The sequence below is a fragment of the Lutra lutra genome, chromosome 13 (assembly GCF_902655055.1).
Source record: "Lutra lutra chromosome 13, mLutLut1.2, whole genome shotgun sequence".
In the NCBI taxonomy this organism is placed as follows: Eukaryota; Metazoa; Chordata; class Mammalia; order Carnivora; family Mustelidae; genus Lutra; species Lutra lutra.
The window spans coordinates 26565776-26590792 of NC_062290.1; the positions used below are offsets into that span (position 1 = coordinate 26565776).

Here is a 25017-nt window from a genome sequence, read left to right on the forward strand (position 1 = left end):
ATTTTGACTATTTATTAAGTTCTTTTTAAAATTGATTGTGCTTGTATGTTAATTTCCATTGCTTTTTGTTTTTAGCATGACTTATGTTTTATTTTGTGTTTCTTTTAGGTTTTGTTTTGTTTCATAAGATCCCACTGGATGGGTAGCTGAAATAAAGGAAAAGACAGAGAAGGGGGCTGTGGTGCTTGTTGGTTGATGCTGCCTTGTAAGCTGGACTCTTGGGATGGGCGTTGGCTTCTCCCGGGAGGTGCCACGTAGCTGGGGGTTTTCTGGTAGCTGTGGGTGGTGTTTGCAGGAGGTCCCGTGTGAAGCCTGCGGCTGTCCTGAGCTATGTTTGGGGAGCACCTGCTGCAGAGGCAGCTCCCAGGCTGCTAAGCAAACACTCAAGAAAACATCTTAAATTAATGCTTCTCTTTTGTACTTGCAATTGTTCAAATAAGAAAGTGACATGGAAGTCCTTTGGATTATGCTTCTCTTCGGAAAGGAGCACTCTTTGACCATACTGGAAATGTATTAATTCTTATGTTTCTCTGTTCATTTAAAGGTGAACTGCAAAGTTTTAAAAAAAAATCTAAATTTAGGGACAGGTATAAGAACACACTAAACAGCCTAATCTCCACGTAACATGTAGTTTAGTATTGTTTTCTGTTGATGTGTAATGAAGACTGAATTCACAAGTCTCTATTCTCCTTCTACAATGAAGCGACTGAGAAAGTCAAGGGCATCACTGTGGGGACTTGGCAAGGCCACTGAGAGGTCCTCTCCTTCACTGGCAATAAAGGTCCAGAGTCATGCAATCAACGCTAATGATTTTTCTAAAGTTTGTTAGCAGGTGAAAAATAAAAGCAGTTCCGTGGTCGGGGGCTGTAGATCTAGGTTAGGCGTAGTCAGTTTCAGAATAACTACAAGAGTGAAACAGACACATAGGGCGCGCTTGTCCTTTTATGTGCCCCCTGCGATCCTCCTGCTTTTTAGAAGTTTCCTAGTGAGAAGGCCGCAGTATCTCATGCTGTTCCCATGACAGAACTGTAGCTTTTCTACTCTGAAAAGGTCTGCGGGCAGAATGGCTGGCCTGCTGGGAGCAGGAGACCATATTCTAAGAAGGATAGTCCCCTACTCCATACTACACTGCTGCTGGTTTTCATGGGCAGGAAGGCTCTTCCTGACCCCAGCAGCACAGAGGTAATGAGTCTGTGCTTTATCCGATCCAGCCTCATTGCAAGAGGGTAGCCTGGGATCGACAGATCCGGCGTCCCAGCCTCAGTCCCATCACAGACCCCTGTTTCCCTCGCTTGGCCACTGCAGTGACCTTGGTCCGCTTCGCGCGGCCTGTGCCAGGTAGGATCCCTGTCCCGCAGACAGGTTCGGCTGCTCTTGCTCTACCTCCCCTCAACTTTTCTCCTGAGGTGGACGGCAGAGCCAGGCCCGGAACATTTCACTTGAAAGCAGGATCAGCTCTGACCATGAAGGCATGCTCATCAACGCCGTGGCTGGACGGCAATCTTACTGATATTTGAAAAAAATTCCTTTTTTGGGGATGGGGTTGAAATAGGAAATAGTTACTCAAGTTTTGCAGTTCAGCTTTAAGGATATAGAGTTTTAACTAGTCCAGCGTGTTTGGAAACATTGTTTTGCATCCTGTGTAACCCAGGCATTAATCTTAATAAACCAGGATCCATTTAGGTACCACTTGATATAAAAGGATTATCCATGATGAATATTTTATACTGTATCTTTTACATTAGCCACTAAGTATGTTATTGCTTGATACAGACATTTCACAGGGTCCTATGGATTACAGCATTGAACTTGGCTACTCCATACCCCTGCCTCCGACAGAGGGGCAGTTTCTCCGAAGCATACACGGGCTGCTTGTTCCCAAACCTGTGCTTTCCAAAGACACATTTGAGTGGGAGAGCAGCTGGACCGTGGTGTTGAGGGGAATCTGAATATTCCCTGAATTCCCATTTTCTTGCTCTATGCTAAATGACATTCCTGTCACCACTTAGATTTTGATCTCTCCCAAAGCTGTCGATTTACCAAGAGCCCAGCTAATTGCAGAAATCTTGAACCCTGGAAGGAAAAGGAAATTCACACTGAGAGCTGAGCAGAGGCTGTCAGTACCCCAAGCATTCTTAAATATCGGCCATTCGGTACAAGTTTTTTTTTTTTTTTTTTAAACCTTTTGTATTTTATTCCATGGAACTAGAAAAAGGCAATGAAAAAAAAAAAAGAAAAAGGCAATGAATTGTTTAATAACTATTTTGTACATTTCCCAGACCCAGAGGAAAAAAAGAATATTTGTACTCAATAGCTAGAAGACTTGCAGGGTAGATTTTTGTTTTAAAATGAAGAGAAGTGGACAGATAAGGCAATTTAATATATCAAAGAGCAGTTGACATCTCCTAGGGAACGATGAAAACAGCAGGCTATTAGAAAATTGTTTCATATGGTTCTTGTGTTCCTTGCTTTTCATTTTTCTTTAATCCCCGAAGACCACAGTCAGTGACATATCTCCTCATTTCTATCCTCTAGACCACCCTCTTTCATCTTTTGCTTTTTTATGTCCCCTACAAGACATCTTTATACAGCTTCCTAATGACACGTATCGTGCATTTCTTTTTCAGCATTAGAAAAGGCCAGGCAGCATTTTTGCTGAAATCAAGTCCTTTGCCCCCCGACCAGGACCTGGCGTCTTAGTGCCAGGCAGGTGCCCTTCGTACAGGGCGTGCACTGGGCACGGGCACACACAGCCCTGCAGAGCCAACTCCTGACTCCCGGGAACCGGGCCCTGGATTCCCAAATCTGATTCTTTAAGAGAAACTTGAAACCTGGATTTTTTTTTTTTTTAATGTGAAATGTCCCTATTTTTAAAGAGTTGGCTCAGTTATTTTTAAAACATTATGTAGGCCAACAAAACGTGTCTGCGGGCTGCTAGTTTGTTACTTTTGTCTTAAAGTAACATCATTGTTCCTCTGTTTCCTACTATCTTTCTTTTGCAAACACACTTCCCTGTGTAGCAGTTGAGAGCCTTTTCACCATGGAGTTTGGGGCCCCAGGGATCTGCAGCGTGCCCCTGACCTTTGGGGCTCTCCTGGGACTTCCAGTAGCTGGGGTCTTGGCTCTGTCACCCTGCCTGGGACTCTCGAGACACTGTTCTCCCTCCATTCCTGACTGGCCCCACTTCTGAGTGGCTGTTGACAACCTAGAAAGTCCTGCCTCCTGTTTTGTCGGACGTGGCCTTCTTTTCACCAGCATCCCTGTTGCCTGGCCCCCTTGGATGGGACTTGATGAGAGAGCACGCAGGCCCCTTCTCAGGTCCTTGATCCACTGGTGTGGCTGCTGGGAAACAGGAAACAGGCTTGCCACCTCAGGAGGTCTGGCTCAGGCCATGTGTCTTGAATGGGGTCCCCCTGAGATCCTTGGAGGTAGCTGAGACGCACTAAGAGACAATGGCAACTCCACTGATGTCCCCAGAGACACCAGTTTGAGGCCAAATGGGCCAAAGAAGCTTCCCCCATGGGAGAAATTCTTGGGTTTTCACTCCCGGTCTCTCAGCCCAGACCCATTTCATTTTTGATCAATCAAATGTTTTTTCCAAAAGTAGGGGGCACAGAGGAGAAGGAAATTGTCTCAGCCCCTGCCCACCACACAGGGCGCAGAGAGGGTTGGCTGCTGCTTCCAGCTCTTCCGAAGGACACCCAGGTAGTTAGGGCTCGAGGCGCCCCCCAGACAGAGCCAAGGCCATGGTTGCGGGGCTGTACGAAGCACCACCAGCTCAAGGAGAGCCAGGCAGGAATTCAGCTCCCTGCCAGGTGCCGGAGCACGTGTGATGGAGGCGCTTCCCCTGTCTCTCTTCTTTTCTTGATCTGCGTGAAATTTCTGACTTTTCTCTCTTTCTCTCTAGCGGTCTCAACTGACTCCATGACAGACAAGAGGGCTGGTTTCCCTTTGCTTTCTTGGTTGCTTTGCACATGCTTCTTCTCGTTGTTGTTCGTTGCAACATGAGACCAAACGTGAACGGGGCTGCAGCTAGCCTCTCTCATGCCACCGCAGCAGGCTACAAGATGCACTTTTCCACTGTTCTGGCACTTTCTGTCCAGACTCCTCCCTGGTTTTCATCTCATCCCCTCACACAGCAGGGAAGCTCATTTCACCTTGCCTCGTCCAGACCAGAGGCAGAGGGAGGGCCGCTAGAGGGATGGGACTCGTATCATCCGGGGCCTTCACTGGGTGCCCATGGCCAGCCTTGTGGGCTGTGCCCTTCCTGGCTAGCCAAGGTTGGGGGGCCCCCTGGGGTCCCGCAGACTGGACTCCAAGGAAACTGGGGCGGAGGCCTCCATTTCATTAAGTGTGTTCTGCTGTGTTCACACACCTACAGTGCCCACGAGCTGTGCCGGGTTTAGTCCAGGAAAGTTAAACCAGGAACGTTTAGTCCGGGTTTAACCTGGAAGGTTAAGGACTCTCCCAGTCAGGGCAAGAATATAATTTTCTGTGGGGTGCTGCCAGATGGAATTAAGTGAACAGAACTCCCAACCCAGAGGATGACATAGATACAGTTGTCACAGAAGGCGGCTTTCCACTCGGGTTAGTCTGTTTCCTTGTTTCGGTCATCAGGGACAAGGGAACCCCTTGGCCATCTGATTCTGATGGTGAGATCTCTCTGGGTTTCATTCAGGCAAATGCCACAGTGGAGTCTTGGGATGGTCATTAGCGAGCACCCGAGATAGGATACTATTGGCCGCATCTTAGTTTTCACGGAAAAAAAAAAAAAAAAATGCATGAGAAGCCAAGGAAAGAATGGAGATTTTAACCCCCTTTACTTTTCCACTTATGAATGGAGCATAATCAAATATAAAAAAGCAAGAGATTCTGCTCACAATGTTTAGGTATATCAAATCGTCACATTGTACCCTTTAACTCTCTTACAAATTTATTTGCTAATTACACTTCAATAAAGCTGAAAAGGAAAAAATGGAAGGAGGGAAAAAAAAAAAAACTAGCAAGAGATTCCAGAGAAAGACAAATACTTGGGTTTCATTCACTTCCTGTTCAAAACCATTTGCTGTAATCCATAGGCAGTCTGTGAATCATAAGCATGTCCTGTTTTTCCCCATAATGTTCCAGGTTTTAAAGTCATTTTTTCACATTTCCTGTAAATAATGGATAATCATTTTTATTTTATTTTTAAGTGCTGTTTTAACAATGTGGATAGACCATAAATGTACTTGCTGAATTCATTCATTTTTTTTTAACAAGCCAATAAAGTTTTATAATTCATCTCCATGTGTCTTGCATTCTGTGTAGGGACTCGTATACCTCTCTCCCTCCCTCAGACACATACCATCACCCTGTGTGGCATTGACGGTGATCAAGACAAAAGGTATCAGAAGGAAGAGTGTGAGAGATGTCACCAAGTGTTTTGGGGGAGTCCCAAACTCACGATAGGTCTTGGAATACATCTCTCCCTCAAAAGGGACTTTTTAAATTTCCATCATTGTGAATTATACATTTATTGTTAACTGATTCTTGCATTGGACATGTTTTTGTTGGCTAAAAAACAGTCTTAGAAAACAAAAGTTGAAGGGAATTAAAAAAAAAAAAGAAAAAAGCAAACAAATAACGAACAACCTACTTTCTGTGGGAAAGTCCTTTGGTATTTTAAGAACTTGGAATGACCCAGGTCCTAGCAAGAGGATACAGTCAGTGCTCTGTCCCTCCATTCTAAGTGACATGTAGCCAAATGAACATGATGACTTGTGCTTTCATGGAAGAGAGAGAGAGAGAGAGAAAGACAAGTGGACATAGAGATAGGATGCCATTGAACCCTAAGCGTTAACTTGGTTCCCACACTTCACAGTCCTCTTGTCTCCATCCCTCAGGTTTGTCCCTTTTTTATGTTTTCCTTTTAGGATCGGACCTAAAAAGCAAGGTTTGTAGGGCTCCAGATTCATTTGAGCCCATTTTCACCTTCTGGGAAACTTGGAACGGTTTTGCACCAAGTTGTAGGCTAAGGACTGGAAAAACCAATCCACTGTGACCTGCTGTCTCATCAGCCCAAGCACACTGACCGCTTCTAAGAGTCTGGCTGGTGCTGGTGACTTGTACTTTTTCTGAACACCCTTCTAAACAGGTTTCAATGGCCATTCAGAGGTTGCATAATAATTGGAGGCAGTAGACACTGAACCCAGACTGTGCAGGTTGGAATCCCAGTTATAGTCACAAGCTAAATGACCTTGAGAAGAACATTTCATGGCTCCATTCCTCATGAGATGACACCAATATTCATAGTACCTACCTACCCCCTCCCACCCCAGGCTCTTACGAGAGTGTGCATGTGGGGGGCACTTGGTGTTACTAATAAAATCCTTTGAAGGACTTGGGTGTACCCTCATGCTTGAGTATCCCTCAGTAAGGGTCCTGGAATCACAGACTCATTTTTATATATTGGCCATATGGTGACTGTGTGGGTGCAAATGATGGAGTCCAGTGGAAGGGAACTTCACTCACTGGGTCATTCTGGGTGTGATCCAGGCTATGATGCCCTCTTGGGAGTTAGAGAGATTCCCCTCCTAGATCCCTCATTCTGCCCAAGAAGTTCTTACACATGGATTCTTTTCAGATTCAATTTTGATAAAATAAGAGCATACAATTTGTTTGGACCTATATTATGATAGCTCAGTGAGTTCAAAAGATGCTCTAGAGTTTGAGGATTCTGGAGGAAAAAGCATTGAAGGTCATATCCCCAAAATGGTCTGCCCTCTTTTCTTCTCATTATTAATTCAGAATTTTTGATCATTTGAAAGGGGTTTACATTATCTTTAACTGTTAAATCATCCATCTGAAAATCTTTGGCTACGAATAAAAATAAACGAATTGGCTGAGAGATTGTGTGAAAGAAAAGACTTGTTTCAAGTTCCCTCAAGCCTTAGAAACAAGTATTTGCAGGCAATGAGCTACAAATAACTAGATTATTCTTTTCTACTTCCTGAGGTAGTTTCTCGTAATAGCTGTGGTAGGCAATGCATGACGACCGGACTTGCTGAAGCTGCTTCACATTGGAAACAACGCAGTTTCATTTCTTTAAATATATTTTGTCATTTGGGCTTTTTTCTTCTTACATCATTTTAAACAAGTGGTACTGAAGTCTTACCAGCACCTAATTTAAGGCACTTTTGCTGTTGTTACCACCTTTTCTAATAAGGTTTTTTTTAAAGATTTTATTTATTTATTTGCGAGAGAGAGAGATCATGAGAAGGGGGAGGGTCAGAGGGAGAAGCAGACTCCCTGCTGAGCAGAGAACCTGATGTGGGACTCAATCCAGGGACTCCAGGATCATGACCTGAGCCGAAGGCAAGTCGCCTAACCAACTGAGCCACCCAGGCGCCCCTCTAATGCGTGTTAAAGGGAGATTGACTACAATAGCTAAATGGTAGTACTAGTTAACAGTATTGGTGTCTCACTGTATGCCCAGCACTCTGTTAAGTGCTTCCTGGATTAATTCTTGATCCTCTCAAAACTAGCCAATGCTAATATTGCTCCCATTGTCAAGGTTAGGAAACTGAAGAACAGAGGGATTGAGGAACTTGGTCCAGGTTACACCAGGATTTGAACTCCAGCAGGCTGGCTAGATAACTGGAGATTGAAATGGCTCCCCCGTATGGACTCTTGAGCAGGGCTGGGACTAGGGTGAGGCCAGTGAGGTGCCTGGGGCACTGTCAGGGCCATGCAAATGTCCAGGGGTTGCTCCTACTGGTGCTAGAGGTTGAGCAGAGATGACTGTTTAGGAAAGCAAAATTTTAAGGTCAGCTTTGTCACCAGAGAGGCACCTGCTGGCCCAGTAAGCCCCCGGTTACTTAAACGTGCCACTGACAAAGCCCTTGTACATCTCAACTTACAAGTATGTGGCACAGTAGTGAATTGGCACATGCTTTCTAAGTCTTACTTTATGGAACACAGAAGTTGCATGAATTATGGGCTCCTGGCTGATTAGCTCGTGACAACCCAGCACATGTTTGCTTATCCATTGGAACTGAAGACAGATTTGTTGGTTTTGATTGTTCCGAAATGAATATTCTCACGGCTCCTGAACCCGAGTCCTTCCAGCTTATCTGGAGAAGTCTTGGCTCTCTGGTGAGTGCCCATGAGGGAAATGGCCTTGGTGGGGATGGAGGTGGTGGGTGAGGCTGGAGGGTTTGTCCGAGGACCATCCAGATGCTGGAACAAGGCGGTGGAGGAGGCCGGAGCAGCGTCTTGCCTCTGAAACACAATGAGGCAGAGCAGCATCTGAGTAACTCAGTCACATTGACGCTCCTGTCCCGAAGATCCCGTCCGGCAGCCAGGGACTGAAAGAGACTGCCAAGGGTGTGCTCTGAGCTCCCAGTCATTTGGTCAAAGCCCGTGTCACACAGCACAAGACTCTGGGAGCCTGTGTTTACCGAATTAAAATCTCTGCCCAACCATAAGCTAATGGACAGTAAATCTCCTCCTGTCTCCTTTTAAAATACTGTATTTCCCAAGAGGAAAGGAAAAGCCTCTTCCATGTTTATTTGACACCTGTTCTTTTCTTATTAATAATTCTCATCATCCGGTGTTTAGTCTTGCTGAATTGCTAAATGAAACTGTAGGTCATGGCTGCTTGCTCTAAGGATTAGGACCCAACTTCAGGTAAGTTCATGCAAAGACACTTGAGCTGGGGTGGGAAGTAGAGCCCCCAGCACTGTTTTACCTCTGGGGGGGATGTCCTCAGTGTTTACACGAACTAAGAGATAATGCATGTAGGGTGCTGCAGACTTTGCAAAGATGATGCCCTTGATAGGTGCTCTCTTTGCACTTGGGCTCCTGGATTTGGGGGATGGCCAGTTACCTCTCCATCACCGTCCTTCACTAAACACGGCTGAATGCTCTAGTTCTGGGGTGCTGGTGTGTTGGCTCCCCGGTGTGTTGGACTAGCCGGGTGGCTAGCAGGTGTCCGGGGGAGGACAGGGGTCGGCATAAGCCTGCCCCCTTCCCACGCATGCAGGTTCATCCCTAGCAGGGCTCATCCCTGCGCATGCGCGGTCCTGTGGCTAGACCACCTTTTCTCCTCTTCTCCATCTGCTCCCCTCGATTCTAGTGGAGGGGAAAGGCTTCCTGCCGCGGTCCGTCCCCAGTGCCTCACGCCTTCTTGTTTGTCCCTTTAATCTGCTGGTTCCTCTCCACAGCGTGCCCACATCCCTCCTTCAAACCATTGTTGGTGAGTTCCTTCTCCTTGACACGCCCCCCACTGAGACATATCCTAGATTCTTCATTATCTTGTTTCATTTTACATCAGGTCTATTCCAAACCCAGTAAATATTTATTGTGTCAGTTACAGGCCAGACGGTCAGCCGAGCACGGGGGGATACCACAGTCAGAGGAACAGATGCCATCTTTGGCCTCATGGGCTGGGGTCTGACGGTAATCTAACACTGATGTCGTGATTGGCCGTACTTGATGCCTAAGAAAACAAAGACTTAGGAAGTTAAGTAGCTTGTCCGAAGTCACACAAATCAGATCTGCCTGCCTGTGAGGGCCCTGCTGCTCTGGGGCTGGTGCTTTCCCTTTCCCTCTCAGGGGACCTCCATGGCTACAGACTCCGAGACATCCATCAGGCCTCTGCCCTTACTTTTGGTGGCTCTGATTCACCCAGTAGAAACTGGTGACAAGACTCTCCACTTTTGTCACCTATTTTCTCTTTCCCTTTTATCTTTTTTTTTTAAAAAAAGGTTATTATTCCCTTCTTTTTTTCTAGTTCCCTTTCCCAAGCCAAACCACACCCGGAAATATGCTTTGACCTCTCTTTAATTTTCATGCATTAAGCATTTAGAATGAGTTGGGTGGAGTAATTGCACAGGACAGAGATGGGGTGTGTGTGTATGTGTGTGAGAGAGAGAGAGAGGTACCAGCAAGGAAAGACATAATTCCTCTCATTCTCTCTCTCTCTCACATACACACACACACACACACACTCATACACGGAATATTGCATACTTTAAGCCCTGTTTGATTAAATAGGAATTTAATCCCAGTACATACACCATCTGTACCTAAATTATTGGCTTCCCAAAGCACACCATGCTGTAATGTTCCCAACCAGCTCCTTTTAAAAACTTTCCATATTGTATTTTTTGCTTTTTGTTTTTGCTTCCTTATAAATAGCAAGAAGTTTTGCTGAGAAGAAATGATTACAAATCCCAAAAGGTTGGTGTTCCGTTCTGAGCTCCAAGATGTAAGGATTGAGTGGATTTCAAACTTGGCAAAATTTCTGACTTGGCAAATGCTTCCATCCTTATTTATGACAGCTTGGAAACTTCCATTTTCCAGGGCTTATAAACGATGCTGCTGATTTTGTCTCTCTTTTCTATTTCGCTGTGAATTATGAAATAGCCAGCCTGAAGGTTTCCTTTTAACATTACCCCTCATAGCAGAGTCTGAGTGTGAGTGTGAGTGTGTGTGTGTGTGTGTGTGTGTGTGTAGGTGACTATGTTCTTTCTTTTCTTCGTTATGAGGCACATTTTACATATCTCATGTAGGCAGTGTTCTTCCCTTTTCCTGCCTTTCTCCAAAATGACAGTTGGAGATATTAAGGTCTGGCGTGTTGAGAATGAGAGCCTTGTGGTCTCCGTCGTGGTCACAAAGGACTTCCTGGTCATCTGTCCTCTAAGGGATCACATGCCTCATCCCCACATGGCAATTGAACAGTTGGGATTCTGGAGCAAGACACATAACCCAGACCGTCTCTGAGCATCCTTCCTAGAGGTGTGAACAGGTTGTGTTTCAGGGGACCTCCATGCCCCCATATTCTTAATGAAAAACTATCAAAATGGAAGAACCACTGAAAACTTGTTCACCTTCTTCAGCCTTCTGCTCCCTCCTCCTGCTTTTTCTTTTTCTCCTTCTCTTAACTCCTTACCCTCTTCCCTAAAGCCTGCTCATTTTAAGTTCTCTTTTTAAGTACTTTCTTCTTCGGATTCATGCAACCACACAGAAGTTGAGAGCCTCGATCATTGGGTAGAGTCGACAGATTTTGCCGAATATAGGCAGTAGGAATTTTCAAATGCAGAACGTGTCCTCTGAGAAGCAGATGCCAAGATGGGAAGGAAGCTGCCAGGATTCTAATCAGGAGAAGCTCTTGTGTGAGAGAAAATGGGGAAGGAGCTAGGAAAGGCAGTGACAGCATCAGGCTACAGTGCAAGTCCCCTGCCATGAATGAGAGGGAGGGAGATGAGGTCAAGGCCTCTGGACTCCATGCACCCTTCCGTAGAAGGATGGGCAAGGCTGCAGGGGAGGCTTGGAGCCAAGTTGGCCATCAGAAGAGCTCCTTGGCTCCCAGGACGGGTCTGCCTTGGTATTCTGTGCCACACCCAGTCCCCAGGGAGCGTGGACCATGTGCAAGCAAGGGGATGGATTTCAGAGCACAGATGGGTTTCAGGATGTCGTGGAGCCCTTGGTCAGTTATGCTCCCTGAAGCTGAAGGTCTGCAAAGCGCTCTTGGACAACATGCACCATCTTGTCCAACCTTCACATAACCAACGTGCTTGATAATTGTTGCTCACCATCTCTCTGCCAAGCACAGCGACCCACATGTTAGTGATCCAGACCCTCCACTGGATGGCTGAGGTCCAGGGCTCAAGGGAACCTCTGCTCCCCTAAATGACTTACAACCAGTTACATTGGTTTAAAGAGCTTCAACTATTACCATCCTGTAAAAAAATAAAAATAAAAATAAAAAATAAGAAATACAGAAATAAGGCAAATCTGTACTTTGAACTGTTTAAAATATAGCTTTTGAGCTGTAGCCATCCTTTTATTTATGGCAACATGAAACAGCATCTGAAACAAAGACCTGTTTTTGTTTCTCTCCCCTGCATACCAAAACCACAAGTGATTTTATTTCATTTCCATGTGTGCTCCCCATCAAATTTCCTGTCACAGCTGCTCTCCTTGCCGGTTCACCTTGCTTTCAGGAGAGCACTCGTGGTGGCGTCCATCCATCCCTTGCCAGGTCAAAGGACCCAGCTTGCAGGGGAGAAGAGCTATGCATCTGCCAACATTGTTTTCACCCCTTCTCTCCCGCAGTTACATTGTTTTCAAGAAAAAATGATGCCTTGTTCAGATTCAGCAGACTTTCCTGAGCACTTTGCATGGGCTTGACCCTAGGTTGGGAACCCCAGTGACTGCAGAGACCAGCCAAGTCCCATAGGAGGAGGTCAGTCAGTGGGCGAGTGGGCACGGGCTCGCGTACTGGCACCGCTCGCTGCCCCCAGACCCGACCACTGCCTCTGTGTCAGAACGCGGGCTCAGGGCAGCCAAGTCTGATTTTCAAAGACAGGGGGAGATCTGGGTTTTTATGGGACATGTCCCAGTTTTTCCATGTTGGCAAGATCCTTCACATTTTTTCAAGTCTCTGTGAGCCAAACTAAAACGTCTTTTGCCAGATTTTGCCTTTTGTGACCCTTCTGCTGGAGATGCTGCTCATCGTTTTTAAGATACGGTTCCTCCAAAGCAGCCAGGAACAGACGCTGGGCTGCAGCCGGGCTTCCTGGAAGCAAAGGCACTGAGGGTTCACGGAGCAGGGGCTGATCAAAGGAGTGCCGCAGGGCACCCTGCGGAGGCAGCAGAAGATGCAGGACTGGCAAGGGGCCTCAGCTTACTGACATGCATCCCAGGTGCTGCTTGTGGAGATCCATGTGCAGAATTCAGATTATGTTAGACGCTGGCTACCTGTGTATTGATCCCAGACTCCTAGTTCATCTCTCCTCTGGGACTGCATGGCTCTCCAGAGAAGGTAGGGCAGATGGATAGGAGCTAGGAAGGAGCTCTGGAACCAGCAACCTTCAAGACAGCCATGCATGGGCTCCCGAAAGCTGTGGCAAGTCCCTGCTCTGAGTTCTTTCTCTTCGCTTAGTTTGCCTGCTGTTCATCTGAGATGCGCGCGGAGTTTGGGGTGCTCTGTCCTGTAATGCTGAGTTCTAGGCCTGCGACCCATGGCCGTCCTGACCCTGGCCAGGGGGACTTCTCTGGGGAATAGGCCAGTGGTTTGTACATCTTGCCTGATTCAAACCTAGAGTGCAGGATTTCCTTTGGAGAGTTTAAAGTATTCATATGTTTCATTTAAATACCCTCTCGACTCCAACCAAATCCCCTTGAAGGAAAGCCATCAGGTAGGGAGAGAAGGCAGAAGCTACAGCGCCACCTGCTAATGACCATCCCTGGAATCTGAGGTCCCAGAGACAAAAAAACAAAACAAAACAAAACAAAACAAAAAAAACAGTTTGTTTGTTTGTTTGTTTAAACAGAATCCACCACGTGTGCCCACACAACCCTTGCCCTGTGTCCTGGGCTCTGGCCCACACCTTGTCCATCCTTCTACACCTCTGCGCTAGCCAGGACGTCTTCCTTGTCTTTACCTCTTGAATGCTGTTCTGAAATCAAGCTACATCTTTCTCCCAGCTATCTTCATTTTCTTTTCTTTTTTTTTTAATTTTATTTGTTTATTTGAGAGAGGTGAGAGAGAGAGAGAGAGAGAGGGAGAGAGAATCTGAAGCAGACTCTACACTGGGCACAGAGCCTGATGCTGGGCTTGATCCCATAGTTGCCCCAATCACAACTTGAGCTGAAACCAAGAGTTGGACGCTTAACCAACTGAACGCCCCAGGTACCTCCCTCCCTGTTGTCTTTCAAACCCACCTGGTGTTCTCCACTCTTATCCCCTCTGCCTTCCTTTAGGTTGTCTGTATTTGTCTGGGGCAGACTGGTTTCACTCTTGTCACCATGCTCACCAACTTGGTGAGTCCAACATTTTCCTCCTAAAACACAGACTTGAGCTAGTCGGTGGGCCCTGGACTCACACTACTCTGTCAACTGACACAGCTATGTAGATCAAGTCCACGCTCCTCAAAATGGTGCTTCAAACTCCAGAACATTCTGTCTTCAGCCTTTCTTTTCTACCATGCCTTTCCATCCACCACCACCTCTGTGCTTCCCCAAACCTCTGGCTATACTGAGTTTGACCCTCTTCCTCCCACCACCTGGTATATTCGTGCATCAGAGTCCTGTCACTTGTTGATTGGGTGACCTTGGATTTGGCACTTTGCTCTCCAAGTCCCAGATCCTTCCTCAGAGAAATAAGGGTGGCAGCTATCTACCTTGTAGGGTGAACTCAGAGCATTTAATGGGAAAGTATGGTGGGTAAGCAGGACGGGATATGTTGTAGGTGCTCAATAAATAATAACATTATGAGGATGGTCATGACTACTGTCCCTTTCCAAAGCCCAGCTTTACTCCTGCCTCCCTTCTAGAAGCTTCCTCAAGACGGCCCACATGAAAGTGACACCTTCCTTCCTACTCTCCCATAATAGTGTTGTGCTGTCTTTGATTATATAGTGGGTCTTCTATGGCTGCATTAAGGGTCGCACACCATTCCTGTCTGAGGATGCCCATGCTTTTGAAGCAGGAAATGAAATAAATATAATTCTTAGTTGAGTTCACTTTGATTTTCTGAAAAAAGCCCAGATCTCAGTCTTGTTTGGAAATGGGGAGTCTCCTATTAGGAGACTGCGTGTCATCCTGAGATGCGTGTCACTGGACCCTGTTAGGGTCCTGAATGCAGCCCTATTGCCCCGAAGAACAAGGTAAGTTAAGTTTTCTGGGGGACTCAATATGTCAGCTCAGGAGTATTGTGATGTATTAGTCTCCTAGGGCTGCGATAACAGAACGTCACACACTTGGTGGCTTACAGCAACAGAAATACATCCCTCCATAGGCCAGAAGTCAGAAATTGAAGTGTTGGCAGGATTGGTTCCTTCTGGAGGGTCTGAGGGTGAATCTGTTCTAGGCCTCTCCTAGTTTCTGGTGGCAGCTGGCAATTCTTGGCATGGCTGGGCTTGTAGATGTGCTACCCCAGTCCCTGCCTGTCTTCACATAGCCTTCTTTCTGTGCCTCCATGTCCTCACCTCCTCTTAGAAGAATAATTATCATTGGATTTATGGCCCATCCGATGTCTGGGATGTTCTCACCTTGAGATCCTTACTTACTTCTGCCAAGACTCTTTTCTTCCAAGTAAGACCCCCTTCACTGGTGTCAGGGGATATAATTGGAAATATCCTTTTTTTTTTTTTCTTTTTTGAGGCTGCTACTGAACCTACTACACTTGAAAATAGGGATTATATAAGAGCTGGGAGGCATAACCTCTCACACACATAGTGTAGGTGACAAGTCCCTCCAGCCCCTCTGGCTGATGCTGTGGACCTGGTCATTAACCTCTCTAAGTCTCAGTTTCCCTTTCTATAAAATAGGGATAATAACTTCTAGCACACAGCTTGCAAGGATTCATTAAGAATGGATATATCAGCATATAGTAGATTTGTGATGTGGCTATTATCTATTGTGATTCCCACTGCTCATTCAGTATTGAACAAAAATTTAAACCTCAGGCCATCAAGGTAAAAGAGATGTATCACATGGCCCTGCATCATACTAGTACTTAGAAAAGTTTCCCTGTTTGTTGAATGAATAAACAAGTGATCTGAAGCCTATCAGAAGTACTTGCTTTGGTCAAGCCTTTGGTATAGCTTTCTGCCTGCAGGATGAACGACAATGCCAGACCTTTAAAGGAAGATCATTTGGGGGGCTATTCCTTAAAATCCTTAATGAATATTACCACATAGTCATTTTGCTTCAGCAGCCTGCCTATGTGGCCACGAACGTGGGTTCTGTGGGGGGCGTTCACGTCAAAGGCAACAGGGTGTCTCAACTAAAGAAAAAGTTATTGCACAGAGAGAGGTAGAAAATTGAAATGCCTTTAGCGTCCAGGCAGGCCAGACAGTCCGGGTGGGGGAGCCCCTTGGAGACTGTGCCCTTATTTAAAGTGGGCAGCTGCTCCCCATTCAGTAATTCAACCATAATTCAGTATTTATTTATTCAACTCAGAATGCCCTCTGCTGTCCTTGGTGCTGAGGACACAGGGTTGAACAAGGCAAACCCCTGGTCTTCAAGGAGCTTCTGTTCCATGAACCCAACTCCAGTTGCCACATGGAATCCAGGCCTATCACTGGGTCAGCATTTGAAAGAGAAGATGCCAGAATTTTATGTGCGATCTCCTGTTTCTTCAATGTTGGCCAGCTCTGTACGCTTTTAAAAGAATACCGTACATGCCAGAGTGGAATGTGTCTCTTGACCCAGTTGAGCCAGCAGGCAGCTCATTTGTGACCCTTGGAGTGGCCTATCATGACCTTTGCCTTAAGAAGCATTATTCCAGTGTCGGATTTTAAGCTAATTCTCATTTTCCCTGCCCTCTTTGGAAGTTGCTATGGTTACCGCATGTTGTTTACCTCCTCCCAGATTGAATGATTCTTTGGTGCCTCATCCTTGTATTTTCAGGTGAGATAACCTCCATCTCTCAGCTTTTCCTTTCTAATTCCACCTCCAAATCTTTGATTACTCTTTGTACTCTCTCAGGCTTCCGGAAAGGCTCTGAGCCTGTCGTCTGGCCCTAAACCCTTGCCCCGAGGGTCAGAATCTAGCCCGAACTCTTAACTGCTCCTGGCTTAGTCTGCTTTTAAGCCTCCCTTTCTGCTTGGCCATCCAATTTTCCTGGTCTTTGGGTTTCCCTGACTCCCAACCTTAGGTGTGATATTAATTTCTCTCAGAGGGACATGGGTTTAATAGATTTTTTTAATTAACATTTTGTAATATTGGAACCGTCATGCTTTATGGCAGACTGATACAAATGTCTATAATTATATTTTTGGCACTAAATCTTGGGAATAGTCTAGAAGTGTTTGTTTTAACCCCTTCCTAAAATGTTCTGATTTATGGGCAGGCCTCTTTACGCACACCTCTAGCGGGCTCAGTTGTCATGGCAACCCAGAACATCATTTGTCAAAGAGCTATAACTTCACTTGATGTTGAAGCTAAAAATTTATCTTTTAGGATTTATTTTTATGACAGGGAAATTTTGTATTTCCATAGATCTGCTTGCAGTTAGGGAGATTCAGGCTTCAGGGGAAGATTTTCTAGAGAATAAGACAAATCTCTTACCACCCTTCCCTTCCAAACAGATGAATTCTCTTAGCCATTCTAAAGAGAACTCTAATGCACTCATTAGTATCTTCCCCGAAGTAGAATTATCCCCCTTGAGTCTCTACCTCAATATGATTTTTGTTGCTTTAAAAAAAATTGAAGTACAATCTTTTTATTGGGTGACTTTTTTTTTTTTTTTTGGCTAACAAAGCTCAAAGACAGAAAAGAAAGAACATGTCTGTCAATCTCTTCTACGTGCTGGAGAAGAGTAAGATATTTAGTTATTGTATTTACTTGTGTGATCTGTGATTTGGGGACTGCAAACTGAGGGCCAGGAAAATATATCGGTCAGTGTAAGGGGTCCCTGGGGACTTTGCATAGCCAGCCCAAAGATGGTTACTTCTTTCTTTCTGGCGACAGAATGTGGGCCATTCTGCAGGATTGTGTTTCCTTTTATTTTTTTAAGAACTCAGAGATCAGTATTTTTATATGAAATTCCCTAATTTTTAAAATGCTAGCCGATCATGTATTTTTTTTCTTTTTCTTTTCTCTCTGTCTCTCTTTTTAAAGATTTATTCATTATTTGAGAGAGGTAGAGAGTGAGAGCCAAGTGGGAGGGGCAGAGGGAGAAGGAGAGAGAATCTCAAGCAGACTCCCCACTGAGTACAGAGCCCAGTAGGGGCTCTATCTCACGACCCTGAGATCACAACCTGAGCTGAAACCAGGAGTGGGATGCTCAACTGACTGAGCCACCCAGGCACCCCTAGTTTTTTGTTTTTAAACAATGTCATGGTCAAAGCACATCTGGGGCAAGTTCACCCTATGAACTCCCCAGGTGGGATTTCTGCCCCAAGCCATACCACCCAATAGCTGAGAATGGCTTTGTTTCCTATAATGAAACAATCTATAATTCAGTTTTATTTTCATGTTCTTCTTGGGATCTGACTTGTTAAAAATATTCCTTCTGTTGACCTCACTAGAGGTGACGTTCCAACCCTTTGCATGTTGGGGCGCTCTTTGGTTCCAGACCTGGTATAAGAGGAAGCTGATGGTAGATATGTTTCAAAGACCCACATATGCCATACGCTTCTCTCTGACATTCCAAGATAGACGATGTGAACCATCAGATACCTTCTGGGATTGCTCACGGATTTATGATTCTCTCCTTTTGCCTTTGATGGATGGCGTAGCTTAATCCTAGTCGCTAAGACCCATGTTTTTCTTTTGTATTGGGAAATCCTGGGTGGCCTCCTGCCTATCCATAGCAAATAGCAAGAGTTTTTTTTTTTCTCATTGAATTTGAGAGTGTTTTGTTTCCCATTTACCAGAGGGGAAGACGCTAGGAATTTTGGGGAATATGCCATCAGCAATATCTGGGGGCCAAGCTGATCCGGAATAGGAATGGTTTGGGGAACACTCACCAAGCCTGCGTGCAGTCACATTTAAGACATTATGGGCTTCATGTAAAATTATGCTGAACATGGGAACTCAGAGTGACTGGCAACCACTGCTGCCTACGGCGCTTCGTGCTCCTCAGACCCCATTGTCATCGGGTCTTTCTGGCCTTTTCCAGCCCCTTCCACGCTTTGTGGGCTCAAGCCCCACCAAGAGTCCCTGCCCATCCCCAGTTACCTTCATGCTCTTGAGCAGTGTCTTGTACCTGGAAGGTTTTACACCATCTCATCTTGTTCATACCCAGGAGGGTTTTATGGGGTCCTTAACCTCTCCTTTCAAGATGTTGGATAGAAGTGTGGCAGACACGGTCCCTCAAAAAGTAGCTCTGAGAAGCTGGCTCCAGAGAGGGGCTCCTTGCTGTGTTCCTTCCTTCCTAGCATGCTTCTGTGAGCAGCCTATGGGTTTTTTGTGTGTGTGTTGTTTTGTTTTCATCCTTCTTTGAGCTGTTCTTCGTGAACAAAAGAGAAAGAATGTGCTGTAATTAAGGTAGAGTCTCCCGCAAATATGCGCCCACCCTGTTTAATCTTTAAAGCTGTTCTCAGTATTATAAGATGAAGTTTTTAAATGGCTATCCAGTGGTAATGAACTAATTCTGGTGCCCTTACTCTGTGTTTACTTCTTTTCCCAAGAGATTTAGCAAATTATGCCAGCAATGTTTTTTTTTTTTAAAGATTTTTTATTTATTTGACAGAGAGAGGGATCACAAGTAGAGAGAGAGAGAGAGGAGGAGGAAGCAGGCTCCCTGCCTAGCAGAGAGAGTGATGTGGGACTTGATCCCAGAACCCTGAGACTAGGACCTGAGCTGAAGGCAGAGGCTTAACCCACTGAGCCACCCAGGCAGCCCCGGCAATGTGTTTTTTAACAAACATATAAAGTACAAAGAAAGAAGTAAAAATTTCCTGTAATGCTTTCAACCCAGGAATACCTTACCTTTTCGCCCCAGTACCTTTCTATGTATATAATTGTTACATAGGTGAAATAATAGTGCCTATAAATATTTTTATTTCCTAGTATAGGTACTGAACAGTATATGCTAAAGATTTCTTTAGGGAGTTAGCATTTCCCAGAACTTAGTCTTTTCGTGGCATTGTAACATTTCACCCTGTGACTAAACCATAATGTATTTAATCATTTCCTAGTATGGGACTTGTAAAAAATTCCGATTTCATTATTAAAAATAACAACTTAATGGGCATCTTTGTCCATCTCTCTGTTCCCCTTGGCACTAATTTCAGACATACAGTTTCTCATGAAGTTTCGAATATTTTTAAGACCTTTATAATATATGGCCAGTTTACTTTCAGAAATATTGGCTAATTTGCAGCCATACTAGAAATGTTTAAGAAAGCCCATCTCTTAGTCCCTTTGTTAACACTGAGATTTGTTAATTTTTTACCCTGTCTTGTCTTTAGTATTTATATGATGTTTTGTATACATGCCCACCTGTGGTTGAGTGTGTCCGTGTGAGCATGTGTGTGGGTGTTCACTTCCAGTAAGAAAGAACAACATGTCCAGTCTCTTTAGGGCTGTGGTATGTTGGAGGTTCCCCAAGAGAGGCCTTTACCATGTCCCAGACAGAACTTTAAGTGCTTTGGGTATGCCAACTCCTGGAACCTTCTTAATACTCTTATGGGGTCTGAGAGTAGTAGTACATATGACTAATAGTAATACTGTTATTACTCCCAGTTTCTAGATGGGAGAAAAAGATTGAAGCTGAGGCCCAAGGAAGCTTCATCACTTTCTAGAGGTCATAGAGCTAATTAATTGGCACAGCCAACATTCAATCCGGGCCTTCTATCTCCAGAGAAGATGCTCCTATCCATTCCTGGATTGCTTCCTGCTACTGTGAGGGAGAAGAAGAGCCCTCAGGGCCTAGGCCAGGCAGTGGACATGAAACCATGTTTGGTCAACATAGCTGCTCACAGGATGGAAGCAAACCTCGCAGATTCTAATGGTTCTCTTTTCTTCACTGATGGGGGAGTCGGTGTAGATCCCAGACTCAAAGGAATATACTTATGAGAAAGCAAGATATTTGAGCTCCAACATGAAAGTCTTTCATAGTCTCAGAAAACAAAATTTGTACATTATTCTTCATAGTAAGGCTGAAATTGATGCCAAAAAATCCAGAAGTTGCATTCATTGCTACGTCCAGAAAACACAGTTGATTTGGAAATGCAAAGTTGTTCACGTTTTCCGGTCATGCTGAACTTCAGAACATGAATTCAGCGACCTTAATACTCTTGTATTCTTGTCACCCCTGTTGTGCTCCCTTTAAGTTGAAACAGTGGGTTTCATTGATTCTTGGTTATAGGCTTGAGATGTATTAATGATCCCAATTTAATCCAGGACATAGGTTTTTGACATCCACCCAACGATATTGGGCATTTCAAAGGGATACAGAGACATAAGACTTACCTTCAAGGGGTTCATAATATCACAGGGAGTTTTAAGTTTACAAAAGAGATACAGCAAGGGGCGCCTGGGTGGCTCAGTGGGTTAAAGCCTCTGCCTTCGGCTCAGGTCATGATCCCAGGGTCCTGGGATCGAGCCCCACATCGGGCTCTCTGCTCAGCAGGGAGCCTGCTTCCTCCTCTCTCTCTGTCTGCCTCTCTGCCTACTTGTAATCTCGGTCTGTCAAATAAATAAATAAAATCTTTAAAAAAAAAAAGAGAGATACAGCAAGAGAGAATAAGATAGGCACCATTAAAGAGATTCAAAGAAGCATGGGGTTAGAGTGATTACTTGCTTTGTGGAGATCAAGAGAAGGACTCGTGGGGAAGCTGACATTTCTGCCAGCCCTGGAAGAGGGGTAAAATGTGTAATTGATGGAGGTGAGGGGCAACCTGGGTGGACATGTCAGGGAAGGGGAGAAGCAGAAGCAGCCAAGGCCCACTGTGTCCCGTGATGAGCTATTGTTCTAGCATGCATTAGAAATATCATGTTATTATCTATAGCTCTGGCTTTATTGAAGGATGCAGGGGATCCGCCCCAGTCCTTGGTTTTCTTGTTAAGACCATGAGGTAATAATTAGTGAATTATTATCCCCAGCTGGGTGGAGGAGGACACCAGGGCCAGAGGTGCCCACAGCCCCAGCTGTGGTCTGCATCAGAACCAATGTGTCTGAGTGCCCACTCCCATCCTGGGCCTTGCATGGTGGTGGCATTGGTTTGGGGTGGGGGACAGGAATCTTCCCGCTCAAAAAGCTTTCCACCTGGTTGTAAAGCACACTAAAGTTGAGAGCCACTGGGACGCACACTAGCTTCAGAAAATAGGCGTCTCTGAGGACCCAGTACTGGGAATCAGGTGATCTTATGAGCAGTGAGGTCCGAGAACAACCGGGATTGGCTAACTAACCTCATGCTTTTAGTGCTTTCTATGGAAAAAAAGAAAGAAAAAAGAGACACTCATACCCACAGGTATTAAAGTGAACATCTAATCCATTTCTGACACTTGGATTTTGAGGATATATGTGTATTTGGGGCCTTAACACTGACGTTTAGTGCAATGGTTCTCATCTGGGAAACTTTGAAAACTCCACCTGCTTTGCTTGCCTCCCAGGCCAATTAAATAAGGCTGTCTGTGGGGTGGGAACTCGGCATTGATGTTTTTACCACCCCCATAACTCCCCCCACCCCCTGCCAAGATGATTCCAGTGTGCAGGGAAGGTTGAGAACAGCAGGAGAAGGCCCAGGTGAGGACGTGCACAAAGGCGGCTCCACAGTTTGCTTCATTTGAGTTTTCCTTCTGCTCAGGCAGCTTCCTGCATCGCCACGGCCCCTTCTGTCTGAGGGTTATACCGTCACTGCCCAGAATTCCAGATCAGCTTGGAGAACTTGACATTTTCTTACAGAACTTGACAAAATATGGAGGGGGAGCCTATCAAGAACCCATCAAGAGTAATGTTGTTGGGGCGCCTGGGTGGCTCAGTCGGGTAAGCATCTGACTCTTGATTTGCACACGGGTCACAGCCTCAGGGTCCTGGGATCCATCCCTGCATCAGGCTCTGCACTCAGCGGGGAGTCTGCTTAAGGAATTCTCTCCCTCTGCCTCTCCCCCTACCTCTCTCTCTCTCTCTCAAAAATAAATAAATAAATCTTAAAAAAAAAAAGCAATGTTGCCAGATTTAGTAAGTAAATACAAGATGCCCAGTGAAGTTTGAATTTCAGATAAACAACAAATGATTTTTTTTTAGTATAATTATGTCCAATGCAATATTTGGGAAATGCTTACACAAAATATTACTTCTTGTTGATCTGAAATTCAAATTTCACTGGGCATTTATCCTACCTATAAAGGAAGTTAAATCAAATCCAAATTAATTTAAAATGGCAGGCTTCTGATTCTACAGCTGACCGTGGTGTACAGCTTTGCATTCCTGTGACCCCTGGAGCCGGCCTCCAGGATAATTATTCCTGAACCCCAGAGCATTCATAGTTCTTTACCAAGCCTCTGTTTACAAGGAGGGAAACAACTTTAGACCCCACCACATGGAGTTAACCCCGATATCATCTTGTCCCTTGATTATCAAGGTCACCATTTAGCCTTGAGCATCTAGGAAGCATTTGGGTTGTCCTGCTCACTTTCCTTTTCTAATTTGAGGCAAGTTTTTCATGTGGAGCCAATGTAACATGGGCCTCATCTTTCCTAGCTCATGTTATTAGCTCTGCCACCCGCTGAGCCTTCTGGGACTCCAAGAGGGATAGGGAACGAGAAGAATAACTGTAAGATTCTCTGACTCATGCTCCATGGTGTATGGAGTATCCTCATGGGCATGGATCAGTACCTTCACACAGACTCTCTATGGAAGGGCTCCATGCTTAGTTTAGTGCTCTGCTGTCAACATTTTGAATGCTTGATTTATGAACAAGGGGCCTGCATTTAATTTAGCACTGGCCACTGCAAATTATGTCACTGGTCAAGCTCATACTAGAGCACATATGCAAAGTAGACCAAGAGTAGTGGCCTCCTTGCTCAGACAGGAGTTTTTTTGGCTGATAGCGGGTATGGGTAGGTGATATTCCTTTGGCAGGGAAAACCCTCGAACAGTTTCTTGCATCCCCCCCTACACTTCCAGACGTGTTTGCCCTCAGAAAGACGTCCACAACTCAACTCAACGAGACATAGTTGCATACTCCCAGGAATTTCGTCTGAGCATTTGGATAAAGTAGATGTCTTTTAGAGTGGCATCTAGTAGCTGTCACCATTTGTCAATCAACAACTACTGAGTTCCTGGCCTGAAAAAGGCAACCTTCCTTCACCTGCCCCATCATCATTATCAATCATCACAGTAGATGTATACAAGGTCCATCCGTGCCTGGCTCTGCCCTGCGAGATGGAGCACGCTAAGCTATATTCTGTCCGTGAAAATATCCTGACTCTGAAAGACAGCCATTGCTGCCTTTGGAACGTGAGCTTCTTCGCATCAAACAAGGGTCTGTCCATCAAGAGCTAGAACTCAGGGATCATTTTTCTGGCACCTGCCACCATGAGGTTCAGACAGAGGTAACAACAAGCCTACAGAAATCGAAAAATGATGCATTGGGTTCGCAGAAAATGCCAGTTGTCTCCTCACCTCCTTTATAATATCGAGTCATAACATTCTCCGAGATCACTGCCTCCCACCATCAGTGCTGAGGATACCCTTATGACTAATGGCAATACAAGGCTGTCCTGGGGAAGACAGCTGATTGGAAGTTATTTGGAAATCATGTATGGCAAGTCCTTTGGGAAAATATGATATATGAAAGTGATGTAAGTCATTGTTCTTGTGTACAGTTTCTAGAGCCTGCTTGTGGTAGTTTCAGGATCTCCCCCTGCAATGCCAGCAAACTGTAATCTAATAGAAAACTCAAAACAATTGACAAGATGCAACAGCTCCAGAAACATAAGGACGCCCTCATGGTTGAGGTGTGAGACAGGAATTAATATCTTGTGCCATGTGCCAAAGATCCCATCACATCTTGGGGCCATCCTTGGGCCAAAACCTCAAAGAAATGTAGTTTTATACCATTTGAACACATGGCATAGTCCCACTCTTTGCCAAAAACGTTTTGAGTGAGCCTTATGGTAGAAGTAAAATCATTAAAATGTGCTGACATATTTTGAATGTTTTATTAAATAGAACAACTACTTTTCAGATATTTAAGGCCAACTACTTGATTTGAGGTAGGAAACCATCACTAGGTATACAGAAAGGCAAGTCAAGAGCAGCCCTTCCCAGGGTCTACCCAGCCCATTTGCCCCAACAGTTGGTTGGAAATTGACGGTTATGTTGATGTTTTCATCTGAGGGAAGTAGCCTTGCAGGGAACTGGAATATCTTGAATTAAGGAAGATGCTCTTGGAGAGAATTAATTTGAGTAAACTGATTACCGAGAACCCATGAGGGACTTGGGAGCATGAAAGTTACTGTAGGAGATGATGTGAGGAGTAAGAAAAGTCTGGGCCTTCAAGCGACTTGCATTCCAATTGAGAGAACAAATTGATTGCACTATTAGATCACACTAGAATGATATGTGAT

At 45.1% G+C, this 25017-nt stretch overlaps 1 protein-coding gene across 3 annotated transcripts in view; it reads left to right on the forward strand.

Moving 5' to 3' along the window:
* Window positions 1-25017, forward strand: part of NTRK2 (neurotrophic receptor tyrosine kinase 2) — a 323213-nt gene that overhangs the window by 125196 nt on the left and 173000 nt on the right. The window contains exon 12 of one of the 3 annotated variants that reach the window (XM_047700253.1): window positions 109-2215. The exons of the other annotated variants lie outside the window; for them this stretch is intronic. Within the exon in view, the coding sequence (XP_047556209.1) occupies window positions 109-146 (38 nt within the window). The 3' untranslated portion in view covers window positions 147-2215. Of the gene's footprint in view, window positions 1-108; window positions 2216-25017 lie in introns of those variants that run through there. 3 annotated transcript variants of the gene reach the window in all.